We start from the raw sequence: 19,970 nt of genomic DNA, 5'->3' as shown, positions 1-19,970 counted from the left end.
GACAAATATGTCCCTTGGTCCTGAAAGGGTTAAAGGCAAAACACGTGTGGTCAATTGAGCATAAATTGTAATCTGGGATTTTTGTAATGATGTGTGTTGATCAACTTAAATGCCAGGTGGATGCCACCTAAACGGTAGAGCCAGACCTGTGCCCCCCCCCCCCATCACATCTACGGATTTGCAGTACTTCCTTTCGTTTGAAAAGCTGGAGCTACGAGTCCACGGACGCTAAAGGACAAAGCCGGCTGGGAATGAGTCCTGGTCAAGAGAGGAACCCCCCCCCCCCAGGAGACCCCTATTAGCGCCAGCAGGCGCGACGCTCTCGGGTCAAGCAAAAAAAGCGTTACCTGTTTGGGGCGCTTCGTGCACGTGGCGTAAAAGTGTTCCAGAAGCGGGTTAGGCGACGCTCGGAGTCGGATCTTTTCTTTCACGTCCAGAGCTCTCGCTAACGGCGTCGCAATGTAGCTGTGGAGAAACCCAAGAGACAGAGAAGATGAAATCAAGGCATGCCTGTCAGAGGTGCGCCCCTACCCCCCCCCCCCTCCCGCCAACCCTGAGCCCTCCTCCCCAATTTATTTCAATTTCGATCCCGTTGTCCCCAAAGAGCCCAGAATAGGTTTAACATACATAGCGTATAGTTAACAGGTTTCAATTAACACTAGATTAGCCATAATTTCAGTTTTCCGATACAAGTTTTTTCTAGCTAGACACATATGCAAATGCTCAGTCCTCTAATAATATCCTCTTCAGATTTCCCTGTCAGTAATGTATGATTTAAAGCAGGGGTGTCCAACCTGTGGCCCGAGGGCCGCATACGGCCCCGTCAAGTATTTTGTGCGGCCCGGTCGAGGGCGATGCAATGTTTTCCTCTGCTGGGTGTAAAGCAGAACTTCCTGATATTTGTCTTGAACTTGTCCCCCCTTAGCTTCAGCCCATGTCCTCTTGTCCGTGCCACATTGGACATTGTAAAAAACGTTATTTACAATGTCCAATGTGGCACGGACAAGAGGACATGGGCTGAAGCTAAGGGGGGACAAGTTCAAGACAAATATCAGGAAGTTCTGCTTTACGCAACGAGTGGTGGACACCTGGAATGCTCTCCCAGAAGAGGTAATTGCGGAATCCACCATTCTAGGATTTAAGGGTAAGTTAGATGTACATCTCCTTATGAGTGGCATGAAGTGACATGGGTAGGGGTTAGGCTAGATGCACTTTTCTTTATGAGAAGCTTGGAGCAATATGGGGACCAAAACTATGCCAGGATACACCTGGCGGGGCCTCCGCGTGTACGGATCGCCGGACTTGATGGACCAAGGGTTTGTTCCGGAGATGGCGCTTCTTATGTTCTTATGTTTACCATCTTGCCGGCTCCCTCCTCTGTCTTGCTGCAGCGTTTGCGCTTTTGTGCGGCCCCAGAAACATTTTTTCCGGCCAATGCGGCCCAGGGAAGCCAAAAGGTTGGACACCCTGATTTAAAGCATGTGCTATTTCTGAGTTGATGGTATTAGACTAGCTTTCTACCTTATGTGGGTTTGCCTTGATTTTTGATATTTTATATTGGGGGTGGGGGGATGTCTATGATGTTGCGTTTCAAAGCTCACTCATAGCCCAATTTGGATGTTCTCCGGGGGTGCATTAGCCGCGAGAAGGTAGGTTTATATATATGAGATTATAAATTTGAGAGAAGTGTTGTGAAGTAGTGTTAGATTGTATCTAATATAATAAAGCCATAAACGCGCTTGCATACTCCCACCTGCGTAATCCCGTTTTCCGTGAGCTGTAGGGACCCACAAGTAGGAGTGCGCATGTGCGCGGCAGCACAGAGCCCATCGGACGCGGCAGCTCTTGCAGTCTTAAGGATGTGAACTGGCCAGGGCGACGTCAGCGGGGGTCAGAACGGACTTTAATTGCTGCCTCCCAGGCTTCTCCTCCTGCTCCGGCTGGGCCCGCATAAAAAAAAAAAAACTCCCAGAGCTCGCTTAGGGTCCGGAAAGGGCTGCGGGTCCTGAAACCTTCCGATTCAAACAGGGTCTGCAACACTCTATATACGCTGCTTCCGGGCCTTCTACTGAAGGCCCCGAAGCAGCAGTGTGTAGAGTGCTGCAGACGCTGCTGGAATCGGAAGGCTAGTCGGGACCACGGGAAGGGAGGGGGGGGGGGTAAGGGACTAAGAGAGCCAGCCAGACCGCGGGAAGGGGAAGGGGGGTAGGGGAAACGCTGCTGCTGCACAGGGAAGTGGTGGGAGAGAAATGGTGCTGCATAGGAGGCAGGGAGAGAGACAGATAGAAAGAAAAGAAGAAAGACACGGGCAGGGAGAGACACAGAAAGACAGACAGACAAAGGGGGTTAGGGAGAGAGAGACAGACAGCGGGAGGGAGAGAGAAGCAGAAATAAAGACACAGACATATATTCTAGCACCCGTTAATGTAACGGGCTAAAATACTAGTTATTATAATAAAGGTTAGAAGATTTGATATTGATTATATTTTCTTTTATTATTCGATCTTATTTATTAGAGACCCCTCCTGATGAAGGACACGAAACTCGAGTCGAGGGGGCTCGGTACACAGTAGCACTTTTTTCTGGGTTTTATTCTATGGCTGCCAACGCGATCAACAAGAGGCCTCCCGTCTACAATTACAGCTTCCGCTAAGTTACCTTTGTATAGCGATGTATTGATTTAAAGTTTGGTGACTTAGGGAGGCCTGTAAAGGCGATGATGGTCCCATCGGCAACACATTGCTAGTTGTAGGGTCTGAGCACTTTGCACACTCAATTATCTTATTCATTAGCATATTTATTTCTTGAATTGGTGGAACGAGAGCTGTGATAATGGGCTGTGATTATTCTATTATCACAGAATATTACAAATTATTTCCCAAGCATACGAGTACGCGTATGATGTTGTCCAGACAGGTCTACGTTATATGTGGAAAGCGTAGGGAAACAAGATTTTATGCTTGTGACTTGGAAACCGCCTAGTTGTACGCGGTATATAAATTTTTAAATAAATAATATACAGTTTACTGGTTATCATTTACCCTGGTTATTCTACAGTGCAAGTTTTAGCCTAATTGACAAACAGTTTATAGGTTGGAGTTGCTTTCCTTAGGTGACACATAACGGGTACATTTCTTTGTAGTCCGTCAGTCAAGCTGCAGAGGAGAGGCGCGGTGGGTGCAACCAGACAGAACGGACAATCTGTTAGAAAGTGTTTTCAGTGTGGGAAAGGGCTCTTCTACAGCTGCGCCTCGCGTGCAAAAAGCGTGCTCAGTTTTGCAAGATCCGTGCAGAGATGTTCCAGGGGTGACTGGAGGTCAGAACCACAACGTACTCGTGTGTTCTCGAAACTATGGGGAGCAGGTGCAACGTTTTGTGTGTGGGGGGGGGGGGGGGGAAACAGTGCTGGTCCTGAAGTACCTCGTTGAAAAACACTGGATTAGAGAATAGTGAATGGGGCTGGCCGGGTCTGCTCGCAAATGAGCATAAAAAGGGGTTCATCTGGAATGCACCATTCTGGTTAGCTGTTAGCAGGCTCCACATAATATGTCTAAGGAAAGCGGAAACAGTGCCCGGGGCAGCCAGACAGAAAAACTCTTGCAGATCAGTTGGCAGAGATTGGGCTCCGGTTCAGTCTGGCGTAAGACCAGGTTTAAACCTGATCTGCTCCTTGCCGTGATATGGTCCTCAGAGTGCCTGTCACCCCTGCAGCAGGACATGGAGCTGCTCTGAGCTCTATAGGAGGGGAAAATGGCCTCCCCTCAGTGACCTGTTACTGCAATCAGATACGGTAGAGATAACGAATGCTTTCTAATCCCTGCAGACACACAAAGCATCAATCACGCACAATCCCCTAAACTGGACCCGAGGCCAGGGGATCACCGATACGGAGGACAGTGTCCAATGAAGAGCAACGGGGAGCTGATCAGCTGCATCCAGACACATCAAACCAGCGTCCTGTGGACTCTTCCTACACATTCCTTACTGGGTGACGCGGGAAATCACCTCATCGTTGGCTCATTAATCGACGGGAAAGAGTACTCACGTTTCAAAGAGGCGTCGGACCACGAGAAAGAGGAACGCACAGGGGATGCTGATGTAGAGGTCGGAGGCCTTGGCGTAGACCCGCCCATCGCAATCCTCCAGATCAGCCCAGGTCAGGTTCACCGGTAACCAGAGCCGGTCCCACCAGAAGTAGCTGTACACCGTCTGGAACATGCTGTGAGGAGTAAGAAGAGGGAGATAATCCACATGGGAGAACTCAGATGTTACGCCTCAAATTTGGCTGGCTCTCCAGTTGGGGGTTGCCAAATTTCCTCTTTAAAAAAAAAAAAAAAAGAGGTCACCTGGCCCCGCAAACAGATCTCATTGGAGGAACCCTGAAAAATACCAAACCTCAAATGGATCACAGGAAATTATCGGTCGTATCAAAGCTATCTATAAGAGAGGAAAAGGATCTCGGAAACCTGCTCAGCTAAAATAACACTTATAGGTTTCTATCACTGATCCTGGGGGGAAAAACCCTCTCAATAAACTTGTGGATGCTTAATACATAACAAGACAATTGTCGGTTCAAGAATTTCCCTTCTAGGGCAGTTCCAGCTGCTCAGGCATCTTACTGCCACACATTCCTCCATCGCTGCTGGCATCAAGGAACGTTTCCCACATTTAATAGACACAGTTTAAGTTCTCTTCTACACCCAAGTCTGAAAGACAATCCGATTAACTTCCCAGATGATGTAAAAACAAAAAAACATAGGCAACAGAATCCTATCTGGGCAGGTTGTAACAAAACCAGATCGAAAGGGGAGGCTCCATTTGCGATTTATAAACAATTGCACGGAATATTGTCCCGTTTCATACTTTAATAAGAATATTTAAATATAAAATCATAAGTGTTCGAGGCTTGTGCAAATGAGGACAGAGTCTGAGGGATGGGGACAGAGCTAATGGGGATAAATTTTGTCCCCGTGTCATTCTCTACTGCGTCTATAAAGCCCTTCGGTGGCTATCAGGCAGCGGCCTCCTCTCTCCCCTCAAGCCCACAGCAGTGAATCATTCGGGGAAGCAGGTGATGATGAAGTGTCATCTGGCACTGTCGCCAGCCATGGCCTCGCCTGAGCTGAGTCACGAGTGGTCTGAGGTTCACAAGGCCACAGCCTGCGTTGGAGAGGTCGGAAGCCTACAGCAGCCCGTACGAGGGGCCATTCGTCACCACCCTCTCCAAGATGGAAGAACAATCTCAGAGCGCTTTAAGTCCATCTGACAGTACTACATTTTGATTGAATTGGGGAGGGAGCCTCTCGCGGCCTTGGGCTTCTCTAACCGCTGCATAACTTTGCTGCTTTTCTCTGCCCAGCAGACACACGTTTCATTAGGGAATTCTCTGAGATTCAAAACAAGGGTCCGTGCTGGAAAAGCAAGTGGTTGGTCTCCAGTAGAGAATGGCACGGAAACAAATTTGCCCCCATCCCCGAAGGAACTCAATTTTCTCATCCAATGATCCGCACCCCATTCCCGTAAGCTCTGCCTTAACTGCACAAGCTTCGAACACTTATGATTTTAAAGTGTTTGAGGCTTGTGCAGATGAGGACAAAGCTTGCAGGGACGGGGCAGGGACAGGAAAAAAAAAAACCGCTTGTGGGGGACAGGAAAATTAGTTCCTGTGGGTAGGGGGAAACATTTGTCCCCGTGTCATTCTCTAGTCTCCAGGCATCATTTTCAACAAGAAAAGGCATGGCCTACTGGTTAGAGAACCAGAGCAATCAGGGTGCAAATCCCAGTTCGGCACTGTGACTTCAGACAAATCAGTCTCTCCCACTGCCTCGAGTTCCCACATGAACTGTTAGCTCCCTGGGGTAGGGGCACCATTTTGTGCCATTGTACAGTGCACCGAGTATTTTAAAATAATGGCACCAGGAGACATGATCGTGAACCATCTGCACAGCCGACGAACGCCTCACTCTGCCAGAGCTCAAAAGTGGACCTTTACCTGCTGGGATCGACCAGGTGGCAGGGCTGAGTTTATTAACATCATTCATTCTTCACAAAACAAACAGCTCACGCAGCTCCAAAAGGTTATTGGGCCATGGAAAGCTCCCGGAAGTCCTCCCTGAAACAAGTACGATCGCTCTCAAGCCAGGTTTCTCGCCAAGCGCCAGATCGGAGGTGGTTACGTGACACACATTTGCGGCAAAAACAAAGGAAATGCTGTAACTTTCTGTGCAATCCCCCCCCCCTCCCCACATGCCGATACACCTAATTTATATGATACTATGGGATGAATGCAGAGCTGTTCTGGTTCGGAAGCCCCTTCCCCAGAGAGCTTACTGTCTATGAAGAAGCAACTTGTTCAAGATCACAAAGGGTGTTAAGTGAGAGAAGAGGGATTTGAACATTGGTTTACAACCCATTGCTTTAATCATTAAGCCATGCCTCTTCCATGCCACGATAAAATGACAACATTCTCGCTTTTCTATTAAAAATCAGGGGTAACAAAGAACACAGATACCAGTGGTGCCTCACACAACGAACTTAATTGGTTCCAGGAGCAAGTTTGTTATGCGAAAAGTTCGTTATGTGAAACGCGTTTTCCCATAACAATACATGTTAAAAAAAATTATTCGTTCTGCAGCATAAAATATGCTAAGATGACATAAAAAAAGATAAATTTGTCAAAATGGTGAAAATGGTGAAAATGGTGAAAATGGCTGAGGCCAAACTCTTTGACGAGGTCACACTGTTTGACCCCACATTCACTCCTTCTAATTATTTCCCGTTTCATTTCAACAGAAATCACCTTCCTGCTTTTTTTAGAAGCCATGATATATAAAAAATATTGAGTTTCTCTTAAAAGGACGACTGTATACAGTGAGAGAGGGCAGAGTCTCAGCGGCAAAAACTGGGACTTAACTTTTCTTTTTTTTCTTTTTTTCTAGCATCGGGGAAGCGGCGAGAGTAGCTCCGCCCCCCCCCAACGCATCAGCAGTAGGCGCCGGGCCCCTCCATAAAAGGAGGCGAGCCGACGGTCCGCCACTACACAGGGAGCCAGGCGAAGGGCTGTGAGAGAGGGCAGTTAAGCGCAGTGACTAACGACTGCCTGCAGTGCCTGCGCGGAAGGATGCAATACATCGGCAGCTCGGGCGACTTCGTTGTGTGAAACGAAGTTCGTTGTATGAATCAAGACATGAAGTTCGTTGTGTGCAGCGTTCGCTGTGCGAGGCGTTCGTTATGCGAGGCACCACTGTATATACTGTACGTATGAGGACAAATTCTGAGGACAGACATACAGAGACAGACGGAAAAAGGGTATTTCAGAAAAGGCAACACTGAAGGGGAAGAAAAAAAAAAAGAGTAGAACGTTTGAAAAAAATAAATGGAAAGGAGATTTGGCATTTTTGTAAAGAAAGGTTTTTAATGAACTTTTTTAAACCTGTCTAGTATAGATTCTTCTCTTATATATCTAGGGAGTGAGTTCCACAACTGTGGTGCGACGACCGAAAAAAAAAAAAAAATCATCTCAGCCCTTCTCGTGCTGTACAACGTGTTGGCAAAGTTTGGCAAACCCTGGGCCCTGCACATCTCACCACCCCTGCGCTAGAAGGGACATCCCTGCTCGAGAAGAGCTTCATAAAGCTTTTGCAGCTGGGGGGACAACGTGAAAGCGTAGGAGCTCTTTCACGTTGTCCCCCAGCTGCAAAAGCTTTAGACACAAAACTTGTGAAATGCAGACTTGGGTTCTCCATGGCCAGTTAAGTCACTGGGGGGATTCTCTCTTTAGTCCAGCGGAAGAGACAAAAGTGTCCCTGGCTCTGTCTTGGATGTTGAATGACAAGAAGGTGGAGTGGGCTAAAGGGATTTAGCTCAAACTTTTCTCAGTAGACGCTCAAGAGCGGTTACTGTCAGGTCCAGGAGGAACGCCCCTTCCCCAGAGAGCTTACAGTCTAAGTGTGTCCCGAGGTAACAGAGGGGGGCAGGATTTCCTCAGGATCCCCAGGAAAGTCAGCGAGGTCCGAACCAGCCTGGGTCTCCGCCTGCTCTCCAACCATTAGGCTACTCTGCCGGCCAGCGGCGCCCTTTAAGGGCTCGAGAGAGTTGCTCGCCTGAGCTGCGTCCACAAACAGTTTCACTCCATGGAAGAGTTTTGCTAAGTCATTCTTCGCTGGGGGTAGGAGGCACTGGAGCCAGTGGTGTGGTAAGGGGGAACGGCATCCGGGCGTTGGCACCCTTCCCCCACCTCCGTGCCTTTTAAACTTCTCCAGTGTGAACCTTTGTATTTCAAATTCCATTGGTTGGAATTTAGGATCAAATTTAAGGTCCTAATGTTGGCACATCGAGCATTATTTCAGTTACAGCCGCCACATCCTTCCAACTTGGCGTTATTTGATGCCCCAAGGCGCTTTGTACGATCTTCGAATGGCAATAGGGTAGTCGTCCCTCATATCTCGAAGGCACATCTTGCGTCAACTAGAGACTGCGCGTTCTTTCATTTAATTCCGCGGCTATGGACTAACTTGCCCACAGGCTTGAGAAAAGAAGAAATCATGTAGAAATTTTAAAAGATCACATTAGTAGCATTATCAAATCAACTTTCTTTAGGCTTCGCCAAATTCGCTCAGTTTCACAATTTCTCCGCACTAAATCCCTCCGTATTCTTACCCACTCTCTCGTGATTTCCAAAATCGACTACTGCAATGCCCTGTTCAAGGGAATAGCTCAAAACGAAATCAAGCGTCTACAAATTATTCAGAATGCTTCTATCAAGCTCATATTCAAAGCCAAGAAGTTTGATCACGTAACACCCCTTCTTAAGAAAGCGCACTGGCTTCCAGTTGCTCACCGGATAACATATAAACTATGTTTGCTCACATTCAAATCCCTTCTTTACAAAACTCCAGCTTTCATTTATAAGCTATTAATTCCATATACTTCCAATAGAACGTTAAGATCTACCGAACAGCACTTGCTGACGATTCCCTCTCTTAGAATTATTAATACTAGACGGCAATTGATTTTTTCTGTCACAGCCCCCCAAACTTGGAACTCGCTTCCTATTCACTTGAGGGAAGAACACAACTTAGAAAAATTCAAAAGTAAACTAAAGAGCTTTCTTTTTAAAGACGCCTTTGAAAATGAGCCATTTAGTCTTCCAACCAATTTGACTTTTTCTCTCTAATTTTATTGAAGTAATTTTTAACTTCCCTTTCCTTCTGTATCTCCCTTATATGTCTCTTTAACTTTTAAATAATTTGTAGTTCTTATCCCTCTCTTCCCTTATGTTCTTAGTTTTGTTACGTTTGACAATAGTCTTGTCAGACCTGATTTTTGTTATTCATTGTATTGTTCCCCACATTTTGTCATTTTATTATTATGTACATCGCTTAGAATTATGATTAAGCGATTAATCAAATCTCCATTAAACTTGAAACGTAAAAGCACATTTTTTTTTTAAGAGTTGAGTTTGGGACTGTAATTTGTGTTCACGCAATGATTCATTTTAGGTTATGGAAATTTTTAGTTGTACCCGTTAAGTTATGGTTTATTGAGATCTGACAGTTTTATTATCAGCATTGTTATTAGCGAGATGTTGATTGTTATGGTATTTTATGAAAAAACAAAAATAAAATCTTAACTTTGGCTCTTATTCTGACCTTGATGAACGGGGACTATACATTGCAAACCGCTTGGATCCTTTTTAGGCCGTATATAAACTTTTTAATCAACATAAATCCAGCCTCTCCACGTCAGCATCGGCTCGCCCTATGACACCACTTCTTAGGCGCGGGTCCCGGAAGGCGAGGGGCGTGCACATGAGACAAGGAGAGGAGTGGGGGAGGGGCACCACGCCCTTAGGATGACCATGCCTGGGGCGGACTCTCCCGCCACCCTCTTATTATGCCACTGGACTCGGCACCGTATTCACTCCCTCTTCACATAGCATTCCTACACTGGCAAGCCCGAACGGAAACACGGAATTCAAAGTACATGAGGTGTCCCAGCCTTTACGCCATCAGAGTATCTTACCCTTCCCCCCAATTGCGCAGGGGACGGACCTGTCCAGGTTGGACTATCGTAACACTCTCCAGTTTGGAATTTCGAAAACAAGAGGAAGAGCGTTACAATTGGTGCGCAATGCCGCAGCTAGGTTAGTAACGGGAGTTGGCGGGACAGCACATACGATGCCAATTCTGAAGCGATTACATCAGTTGCCAGTTGTATTTCGGGTGCAGCATAAAGTTCTTTCTGCGGTCTATAAGCCCAATAGATCGTTACGATCTGAAAATCGAAAGCTATTCATTCCAATGGCGCAGGGAAGTTATGCGGACCCTAGAGCGATGACTTCCTGCGTTGCTGGTGTTAAAATGTGGAATGCCCTGGTGGGCCAATTGCGACTGTTACGAAAACCGGTTTCAATTTAAGAAGCAGTTGAAAACTCAGCTGTTTCTAACTGCATTTTTGTGATTTATTAGTTTGGCTTTTGAAGAAAAGAATCTGCTTAACCATGTCGGCTATTGTACTCTGGCGATTTATTAGCTAACAATTGAAGAGAAGAAATTGTTTTATTATATAGATTTTATGATATGGTTGTTTTTATGTTATAGATGTTTTAATTGATGTAAACAGTATAAAAAAGTTTTAAATAAATAACTGACTAACCACTTGTAAGGAAGCCTCTGCTCTAACATCCTATCGGGTCACCGATCCCGAGACAAATTATATTTCATGGAAAAAAACAACCCATATGGGTGACGCCGATGGAAGGTTAGCACCCGGGCTCCGTGAAGATAAAGAGAAGTGAGAAGGAGCCAGCTCCGCCAGGAGATAAGCTTGTTTGGACAGCATCAAATTTCTGAGCTTAAAAAATAAATATCCCGGGAAAGACACCAAAACCCAGCAGGGGAGGAGGGAAGTAGAGGACACAGAAAGTGCTCATCTGAAATTAAGCTTTGCAGCACTCCTGTTCCCCAAACTAATTTACCCTCCTGCTACTTCAGCACTGACACCCTCACATACCCAGTACACAGTACTGAGATCTCTCGCCACGCCATGCCACCCCACACACAGCTTTGCCAGTGCTCCTCACTCCTGTCATATTGGGACCCACACATGGCTCATTCTGCTTATCAAAGGCAAATAATGTGGAACCAGATCCTGGACTTCCAAGAGTTAAAATGGTATAATTTATTTCATGTCTTTTTCAAAGTCACATATCGCAATGTGGTAAAAGCCAAACACATTTAGAAAAATAAAGTCACCGTGTCGCAGTGGTCTCAAACTCGCGGTCCGGGGGCCACATGCGGCCCGCCAGGTTATATTTTGAGGCCCTCGCTATGTTTATCATAATAAAAAAAATAAAATAAAACTGTTTCTTGATCATACGTCTCTTTAGCTATAAATGACAATATTATTATTAAGACTTAGCCAAAAGGAAAGATTTATAAACTAGAAAGAGTTTTACCTCATGCAAGTTTGTCATTTCTTTAATAAGACATTAACTAATTTTCTGAGGCCCTCCAAGTACCGACAAATCCAAAATGTGGCCCTGCAAAGGGTTTGAGTTGGAGACCACTGCCGTGTCGTATATTGCTGCATTCTGATGATCAGACCCTACACGGGCCGTGTTTCGGCAGTATTTTTGCCTCCTGTAGAGAATTCAACAGCTGCAAGTTTTGAAGGGCGTGATATGGCCTCTCCAAATCTGCCCCAGTTTATCACAGGGACAAGACCTGTTTTCTGCATATAATGATAAAGGACACACATCCGAAAGCTTCCCAGGAGAAGAAAAACCTCGTACTGGCTCCAGAGAAACACAGCCCACCCGGCACATCAATGAGGACCTCTGGTCAGCTCACGGACCCCGTGTCCATGTGTATAAAATCCTACCAGTAACAAGCCTGAAGGGCTATCAAGTAAGATTTGCCTTTCTGCAGACGATACCAAAATCTGCAAATCGAGAAGCCACCCCTGACGGTGTGAATAACGTGAGGAAGGATCTAGCTTGAAGAATGGTCTGAAATTTGACAGCTAAAAATCTAATGCTAAGAAATGCAAGGTCATGCATTTGGGCTGCAAAAACCAGAGGGAACGGTGCAGTTTAGGGGGTGAGGAACTTTTGTGCATGAAAGAAGAACGGGAGTTGGCCGTGATAGTGTACGATGATCTTTAAGGTGGCCAAACAGGTTGTAGCGGTGACGGCGAAAGCTAGAAGGATGCTAGGGTGCATAGAGAGAGGTATGGACAGTAGGAAAAAGGAGGTATTGATGCCCCTGTATAAGACTCTGGTGAGACCTCATTTGGAATATTGTGTACAATTCTGGAGGCCGCACCTTGAAAAAGATATAAAAAGAATGGAGTCGGTCCAGAGGAAGGCTACTAAAATGATGCGTGGTCTTCGTCCTGAGGCGTATGGGGGCAGACTTAAAGATCTCAATACTTTGGAGGAAAGGCGGGAGAAGGGAGATATGATAGAGCCATTTAAATACCTACGTGGCATAAATGCACGTGAAGCTCCAAAATTAGAGGGCATAGGATGAAGTTAAAAGGCTCAGGAGTAATCTAATGAAATACTTTTTACAGAAGGGGTGGTGTAGATGCAAGGAATAGGCTCCCAGTAGAGGTGGTGGAGACAAAAACTGTGTCTGAGTTCGGGAAAGTGTAGGACAAGCACATGGGATCTCTTAGGGAGAGATGGAGATAGTGGTTGCTGCGGATGGGCAGACTGGATGGGCCATTTGCCCTTTATCTGCCATCACGTTTCTATTTAACACAAACAGAAGGGACTATTTTTCACTCAATGAAGAGTTAAGCTCTGGAAATCATTGCCAGATGATGTTGTACAGCAGTTAGCATAGCAGAGTTAAAAAAAAAAAAAAAAAAAAAAAGGTTTGAACAAGTTCCTGGAGGAAAAGTTCATCGTACGTTTTTGAGACACAAGGGGGAAGCCGCTGTTTGCCCTGGATCAGTAGAATGGAATGTTTCAACTATTTGGGTTTCTGCCAGGTACTTGGGACCTGGATTAGCCACTGTGGAAACAGGATATGTACTGAGCTAGATGGACCAATGATGTGGCCCACCTGTGGCCACACCCCCTCGGATGCCGGCACAGTATTTGGCGTTTTTTTATTAGAAACGGAAGTCCTAGTCTGAGGACATCATAAAGGCCTGCGTAAACTCTTTGACTGCAGAATAAACCAGACAGGAGTGTTTTAATGGAAATCTGAATTTTGCATATGGCAAGGATCACATTTAAAACCTATTTTTTTTAATTGGGGGGGAGGGAGCTGGTATTTAGAAAACTACCTTTTAGCCGAGTTGAGCTCCATTTGGGGAGATGACATGGTATATAAATCCAAGATTTAGATTAGAGATTAGATTAGCCAAGAAGGGATGAAATTTCAAACAACTTTATGTGTAGGGGTAAGTAAGAAAAGACTTAGAAAGAGGTGGCCAGTCCTTCATGAGTAGCTTAAACAAACATCTATTTGTCTGAAATCTGTTTATGTGGACCCTGGCCAAACCAAGAGGATTAAATTTACTTGTTGGAAAAAAAAAAAAAGACATAAATCTGACTGTAATGGTGTAATTGGGGACAGAAAATCCTGCTTAGAACGTAAGTATTTAATATGGCCTTTCAGTGGCTTCCAGCGCTGTATTTCCATGATCCTAGGCAACCTCCGAAGGTCCCTTCCAGCCTTGTATTTCACTAAGAACATAAGAATTTCCAACAGTGGCCAACCCAGGTCCCAAGTATCAATACGGATTTTATGCTGCTTATCCTAGGAATAGGCAGTGGATTTCCCCAAGCCATCTCAAAAATGGCCTACGGACTTCTCTTTTAGGAAATGATCCCAACCTTTTTTAAACCCTGCTAAGCTAACTGATTTCACCACCTTCTCTGGCAACGGATTTCAGAGTTTAATGGTGCATTGTGCGAAGAAATATTTTCTCTGGTCCGATTTAAATCTACGACTGAGTAGCTTCACCGCATGCCCCCTAGACCTAGTATTTCTGCTCCACTCAGTATTTTAGAGACCTCTACCATATCACCACTGAGCTGTCTCTTCTCCAAGCTAAAGAGCCTTAGCTGCTTTAGCCTCTCCCCCTAGGGAAGTCGGCCCAAACCTTTTATCATTTTCGTCACACTTCCCTGTTCCTTTTCTAATTCCGCTATATCTTTTTTTTTACCGTAAAGCGATAATTCCTAACATATTTATTTGCTCAGCTGCCGCCACCGCCAGACATTGAGCTGAGGGTTTCAACACCCTTTTCCTGGGCAGTGGCTCCTAACACAGAACCCAGCATCACATAGCTATAAGTCCGAGTTCCTCTTTTCCGCACGCATCATTTTGCTCACATTAAACGCCATCTTCCGTTTTGACGCCCGGTCTCCCAAAGTCCTCTTGCAAGTTTTCACAATCCTCCTTAAATACGGAGTGGGCTGATTTTACAGATTGCAAATTATCCATACCAACTGACCCCAGGCAACCTCTAAAGGTTCATTCCAGCCCCGTATTTCCACGACCCCAAAATGGCCTCCTACAGTCCATTCCGGCTCCATTTTTCTGCAACTGTACATGGCCTCCAAGAAGGTCCCCTTCCAGCTCTATCATGTACCATTCCACAAAGTTCTGATAGGGGACATGGAACAAAGAATGGCACCATACAAGTCTAGAGGAAATACAAGTTTAGACCTGCGCATGGCTTTGGAGCATTGCAAGCAGTGCCATCTTATGCCATCTGGCAAGGCCGTTCCCTGCTGTTTGAGCACTAAGCATTCCTTCGGATTAGGATCCAGTAATGACCCTGACAATTGAATAACTAATCTTGTCAGTAGGTAAACACTTCACTGGTTGTTACTCTTGTCACACGATTCAGACTGGCACTTACCAGTGACACTCTTTGCTTTCAGGGCCTCACCAATTTGGAAGAAAAGTCCGACAAGACGGGGTAGGGTGAGAGAGGACATTCCCTCCCGCGGCGTGGGTGGCGTACACCAGAGGGGACAACTTGGGTAGCACCTCTGCATGTTCCTCCGTGCTGGCAGTCAGAGAGGGGAGTGGAGGGAGCCATGGTGGCATCCCGGTCCTCTGCTTGTTAATAATTAACGGAAACTGATAGAAACTTCTCAGACAAGATGTTTGGTCAACCTGTTGCAATGTCTGCAGTTGACTCCAGGCTATGTTTAATTTTTTTTTTTGCAGAAGGGATTCTGGGGGGAGCATAGAGGAGGAACTGGGGCTTTCCAGTTCAGGCTGGACCCCTGAATTAGAGTGGCTGGGGAGGGATTAGGAAAAGTGGTGGATCGGTGGAATATCCTTTTGCTAGGGGAAGGCCAAACTCTGTCCCTGTTCCATTTCCATGGTCTTCAAATTATTTTCGTCTTATTAGATAGCGAAAAGACTGTTTGGACAGGCTTTAATACAGGGGTGCCCACACTTTTTTGGCTTGCAAGCTACTTTAAAAATGACCCAGTCAAGCCACAAGAGGGCATCCGCTGAAAATCAGGGGCGGAAAATTTCATGGTGACACCAGGAAGTATTTCTTCACCGAAAGAGTGGTCAATCATTGGAGTGAGCTCCAAGTGCAGGTGATCGAGGCCAGCAGCGTGCCAGATTTTAAGAATAAATGGGATGCCCATGTCGGATCTCTAATAGGGTAGAGTTAACGGGATGGGTAAATGAGAGCGTAATCTCTCAGAGGGTTAAGGGGGAGGGTCGATAGAGTGGGCAGACTTGATGGGCTATGGCCCTTTTCTGCCGTCACTTTTCTATGTTTCTATGTTACCAACGATAAAAATGCTAAACATATATATATATATAAAGTGTACTTTCTATTTCAAATATATATTGTTTACCTTGCATAACAGCACGGGTGGCCTTGTGTTACAAAAGACGAGATCTCAGACTGGCTGTACAGAACGCCAATCAAGTGCCTAATGGATGGATGATAGGCTAAGAGCTATTTTTTTTTAATGACATGCGATCAACCCACACTGCCTGTAGTGTATTCTGTGGCTTGCGGTTCACTCGTTTTTAAGTTGCGCAGTCTCCGGTGCGTGGTAGAGTTTATTTTGAAAGGCAGGGCTCCACGATCGACCCGCGCTGCCTTTATTTAGAAGAAAGAGAATGCAGCAGAGCAAGATACATAGACAAGGTCACGACCACTCTCCCCCCCCCCCCCAAGAACAGCAGGTAAGCAATACATCCCCCCCAACAATCCAATTCCCCAACAAAGCCCCACACAAAGAGAGGCACCCCAATACAGCAAGACATCAATTAAAGTAGCCCAAGAAGTCTGGACAAGAGACGGAACTAGTGTGACCCCGCCCTATGCGTCCCCCATCAACCCCAGCACCCTTCCCCAACTCCAAACCCTCCACGTCAAACATTTACCCCAAATATCCACATACTGTTGCCATGACTTTGCCAACAAGGCCGAGAGCCGATATCTAACACAGACCCAGCCCAATTTTTCCCGCATAACTGGCAAGGTGGGCACAGACGCACTCCTCCAATAGCGAGAAACAGGCACCCCTGCTTTAATAGATCCTACTAGGCCCTTTCTGCAAAGCATCCCCCCGCCCTCCCCCCCCCCACCATACGTGCATGAAGAATGCAGCAAATAAAATCCACTTCTTCAGACTACATCATAGTCAGTTGGAGGTGGGATTTGATCTATCCAGTGGCGTACGTACCCTAGGGCATGTGACACCCGGGGTCGATCATTTTCAAACACACACCCCCCCCCCTCCATATAAAAAATATTTTAGTAATTTATTTATTTTTTTGATTTTTACATCCTCCCCAGAGAGCTTATAATGGGTTACACTTTTAACATTCACAGTGTTATAATAGGACATCACATAAGGTTTCAACCTCTCCAACCCCAAGCCAGCACTGTGGTGTAAACTTTTTCCCTGTCCCCGCGGGAACTCATTTTCCTGTCCTGTCCCCGCGAGTTCTTTTCCTGTCCCTGCCCCATCCCTGCAAGCTCTGTCCTCATCTGCACACGCCTCAAACACTTTAAAATCATAAGTGTTTAAGGCTTGTGTGGTTAAGGCAGAACTTACAGGAACAAAACTTCTCTCTCTCTCTCCGATCCTAGCTCAGGCTCCCTGTCTAATGCCAGCTTTGGCAGGATACACATTTCAAATCTGACATCTTGTAATCACAAACTAGAAAATAAAATTCTTTTTTCTGCCTTTTGATGTCTGGTCATTTTGCTTTTCCATCATCTTGGCCCCAGTTTCTCTTTCTGCCTTTTGTCTATCTTCTAATAATTCTCTTTCCAGTGTCTCCTGTCGGTTTTTTTCTCCTCTTCTCTCTTGTTCCATTCTCTCCTTATGCCTGCCTCCAAAGTATTGATTTTTCCCTTTCAGCTTTCTTAACTTTTTCTTTTCTTTTTTGCCTCTGTCCACTCAAATCGTGCCTTCTTTCTCACCCTTCTTTTTAAATGTTCTCCATCTTCTCTCAGTCCCTAGCTCTCCCATTTCCCATCTCACTCCTTTCCCAGCCTCCTATTCCTGCTATCTACTCCCCATTACCACATTAATACCACTGTGCTCACTGCTCTCTCACTCATCTTGTCATCTCCCTTTTGACCTCATCCACATGAATCACCACTTTAAGAATCCTCCTCCTTCTCTCCACTGGTCAAGCTGTATCTCCCTGTCCCTTTCTTTCCATCACCTAGCATCTTCTTATTACATTACATTAGAGATGTCTATTCCGCCCTTGCCTTGCGGTTCAAGGCGGATTACAAAAGAAATACTAAAAAAACATATTACAAGAAGATATCTGGTAATTTCTAGAGGAGATAAAGAGTAGATGAGGTTGCTTTGGGGAATCGGGAAGGTATTGGGAAGTGGGAAGGAGCTAGCAGTATTAAGTTGTTTGCAGGAATTTCTTGAAAAGTATCCCAGCTGTTTTCCCTCCTGCCCTCCCATGGGTCCATCTCTCCTCCTCTATCCCCATGGTCCAACAGTTTGCTCCCTCTCTTTTCTGTTTTTCTTCTTCCCTCCCCCCCTCGATGATGAACAATGAAATGGAGGGGAAAAAAGGAGAGATGTTGCATCTTTCCGCCATCCATCCACAGGCCTAACATTTCTCCCTCCCTTCAGTCCATCCCCATATCCAACTTCGCTCCCTTCCTCTTCCCAACTGCCCCCCATCCCATCTCTCCCCCTGCCTGCCTGCCTCCCTCCCTCCCCCAAGTCCACAATTTCTCCCTTTCTCTTCCCAACAGTTCTCCCTTCAAGTATCTCTTTCCCTCTTCCTCCACACCACCCCAGGTCCAATTTCTTTCCCTTCAGACCATTGCCCACCATCTCTCTCTCTCTCTCCTGTTTCTGGTCCCATAAGCTCTCCCTCCATGCCTAATCTGGCATTTTTATTTTTTTTTTAGCTCAAATCTGTTTATTGGAATTATAGGTCAGTGAGCAACAATACAGAAAAAGAAAACAATGCATATTTGTTTAACTCTGCATCAGCAATGAGCAAATACAGCATAGCTAACAAGGGAAAGGCAATTTTCTAAGCTCAACATAGCTATACAATAAACATAGCTTCAAGTAGGGGTAAGGTGTGCTATAGCATATAATCTGGTACTTCTTAATTAATACTTTTACTATTTAAAAAACCCAGTTAGTCCAGAAGGCTTCCTCCTCGGCCCAGCATTTTCTGACCCTTCTCTCTGCGCCGGTCCGATGTCACCCTCACCTTCCGTCACGCTGAAAAAACTGCTGGCCTTGGGAGTGATTCGGCAACGTTGCCCGCGGCTCCCCTTCCTGCTTTCCGTCTGCCGTGGTCCACCCGGGCGGAAACAGGAAGTTGCCGTCATTGGAGACAGACCACGGCAGACGGAAAGCAGGAAGGTGAGCTGTGGGCAACGTTGCTGAATCACTGCTGAGGCCGGCAGTTTTTTTTCAGCGTGACGGCAGGTGAGGGCGACATCGGACCACAACAGAGAGAAGGGGAAAGACATGCTGGACCACGGGGACCACCCCAGAGCCTTGGGGGGCCAGGCCGAGAGAAGGGGAAGTTCTTGGACCGTGACTCCAAGGCCAGGGACACCTTCCCCATGGCCTGTACCTGGAGTGGACCACTCCTGGCCCCGGTACGTCTTTTTGTGCTTACAACCAAAGCAATTTATATATCACATGTACGGGTACTTATTTTACACCTGGGGCGATGGAGGATTAAGTGACACACCCAAGGACACAGCTGAAAACCCCAACATCTGCAGAGAAGTCCATATGATGTGACGTTTTTATCACTGGCCTTTAAAAACTATCAATTTCCTGAATCCAGACAGCTAGAAACGGATATGCAGAAACTAGATTTATATACCCGAATGATTTTAGGAAAATGGAAGACTGGGCATCTAAATGGCAGATACATTTTTAGGTGAACAAATGCAAAGTGATGCACTTTGGAAAGAATAATCAACATCATATTTACCAGATGCTAGGATCCACCTTAGCAGTCAGCCCCTCCCCCCCCCAAGAAAAAGTTCTAGGTGTCATCGTAGACAATACGTCGAGACCTTCCACCCAATGTGCGGCGGCAGCCAAAAAAAAAACCAAATGGGATGCTAGGAATTATTAGAAAAGGGATGGTAAATAAGACCAAGAATATTATAATGCCTCTGTTATCACTCCACGGTGTGACCTCATCTCGAGTATTGCATTCAGTTCTGGTCACCGTTTCTCAAGAAAGATATAGCAGAATTAGAAAAAGGTTCAAAGAAGAGCGACCGAGATGATAAAGGGGATTGGGAATCCTCTTATATAAGAACGTAAGAACATAAGACTTGCCTCTGTCGGGTCAGACCGGAGGTCCATCATGCCCGGCAGTCTGCTCACGCGGCAGCCCCTCAGGTCCAGGACCTGATAGTGCTCCTACCCTAAAACTCACATACGCTTTTTGCTTTTGTCCTGTAGAGTAACCTTCTATCTATACCCTGCAATCCCC

General features: G+C 46.0%; 1 protein-coding gene across 1 annotated transcript in view; it reads right to left on the bottom strand.

Moving 5' to 3' along the window:
* The window catches only part of CERS2 (ceramide synthase 2), a 101,047-nt gene that overhangs the window by 78,634 nt on the left and 2,443 nt on the right, over nt 1-19,970 (bottom strand). The window contains exons 2-3 of the mRNA XM_033925673.1: nt 4,046-4,219; nt 348-465 (exon numbers count right to left, since the gene is read on the bottom strand). Coding sequence (XP_033781564.1) covers nt 348-465; nt 4,046-4,218 — 291 coding nt within the window. The 5' untranslated portion in view covers nt 4,219. The remainder of the gene's footprint in view (nt 1-347; nt 466-4,045; nt 4,220-19,970) is intronic.

The sequence above is a fragment of the Geotrypetes seraphini genome, chromosome 16, assembly GCF_902459505.1.
Source record: "Geotrypetes seraphini chromosome 16, aGeoSer1.1, whole genome shotgun sequence".
Classification (NCBI taxonomy): Eukaryota; Metazoa; Chordata; class Amphibia; order Gymnophiona; family Dermophiidae; genus Geotrypetes; species Geotrypetes seraphini.
This window is presented reverse-complemented; position numbering and strand designations above follow the sequence as displayed.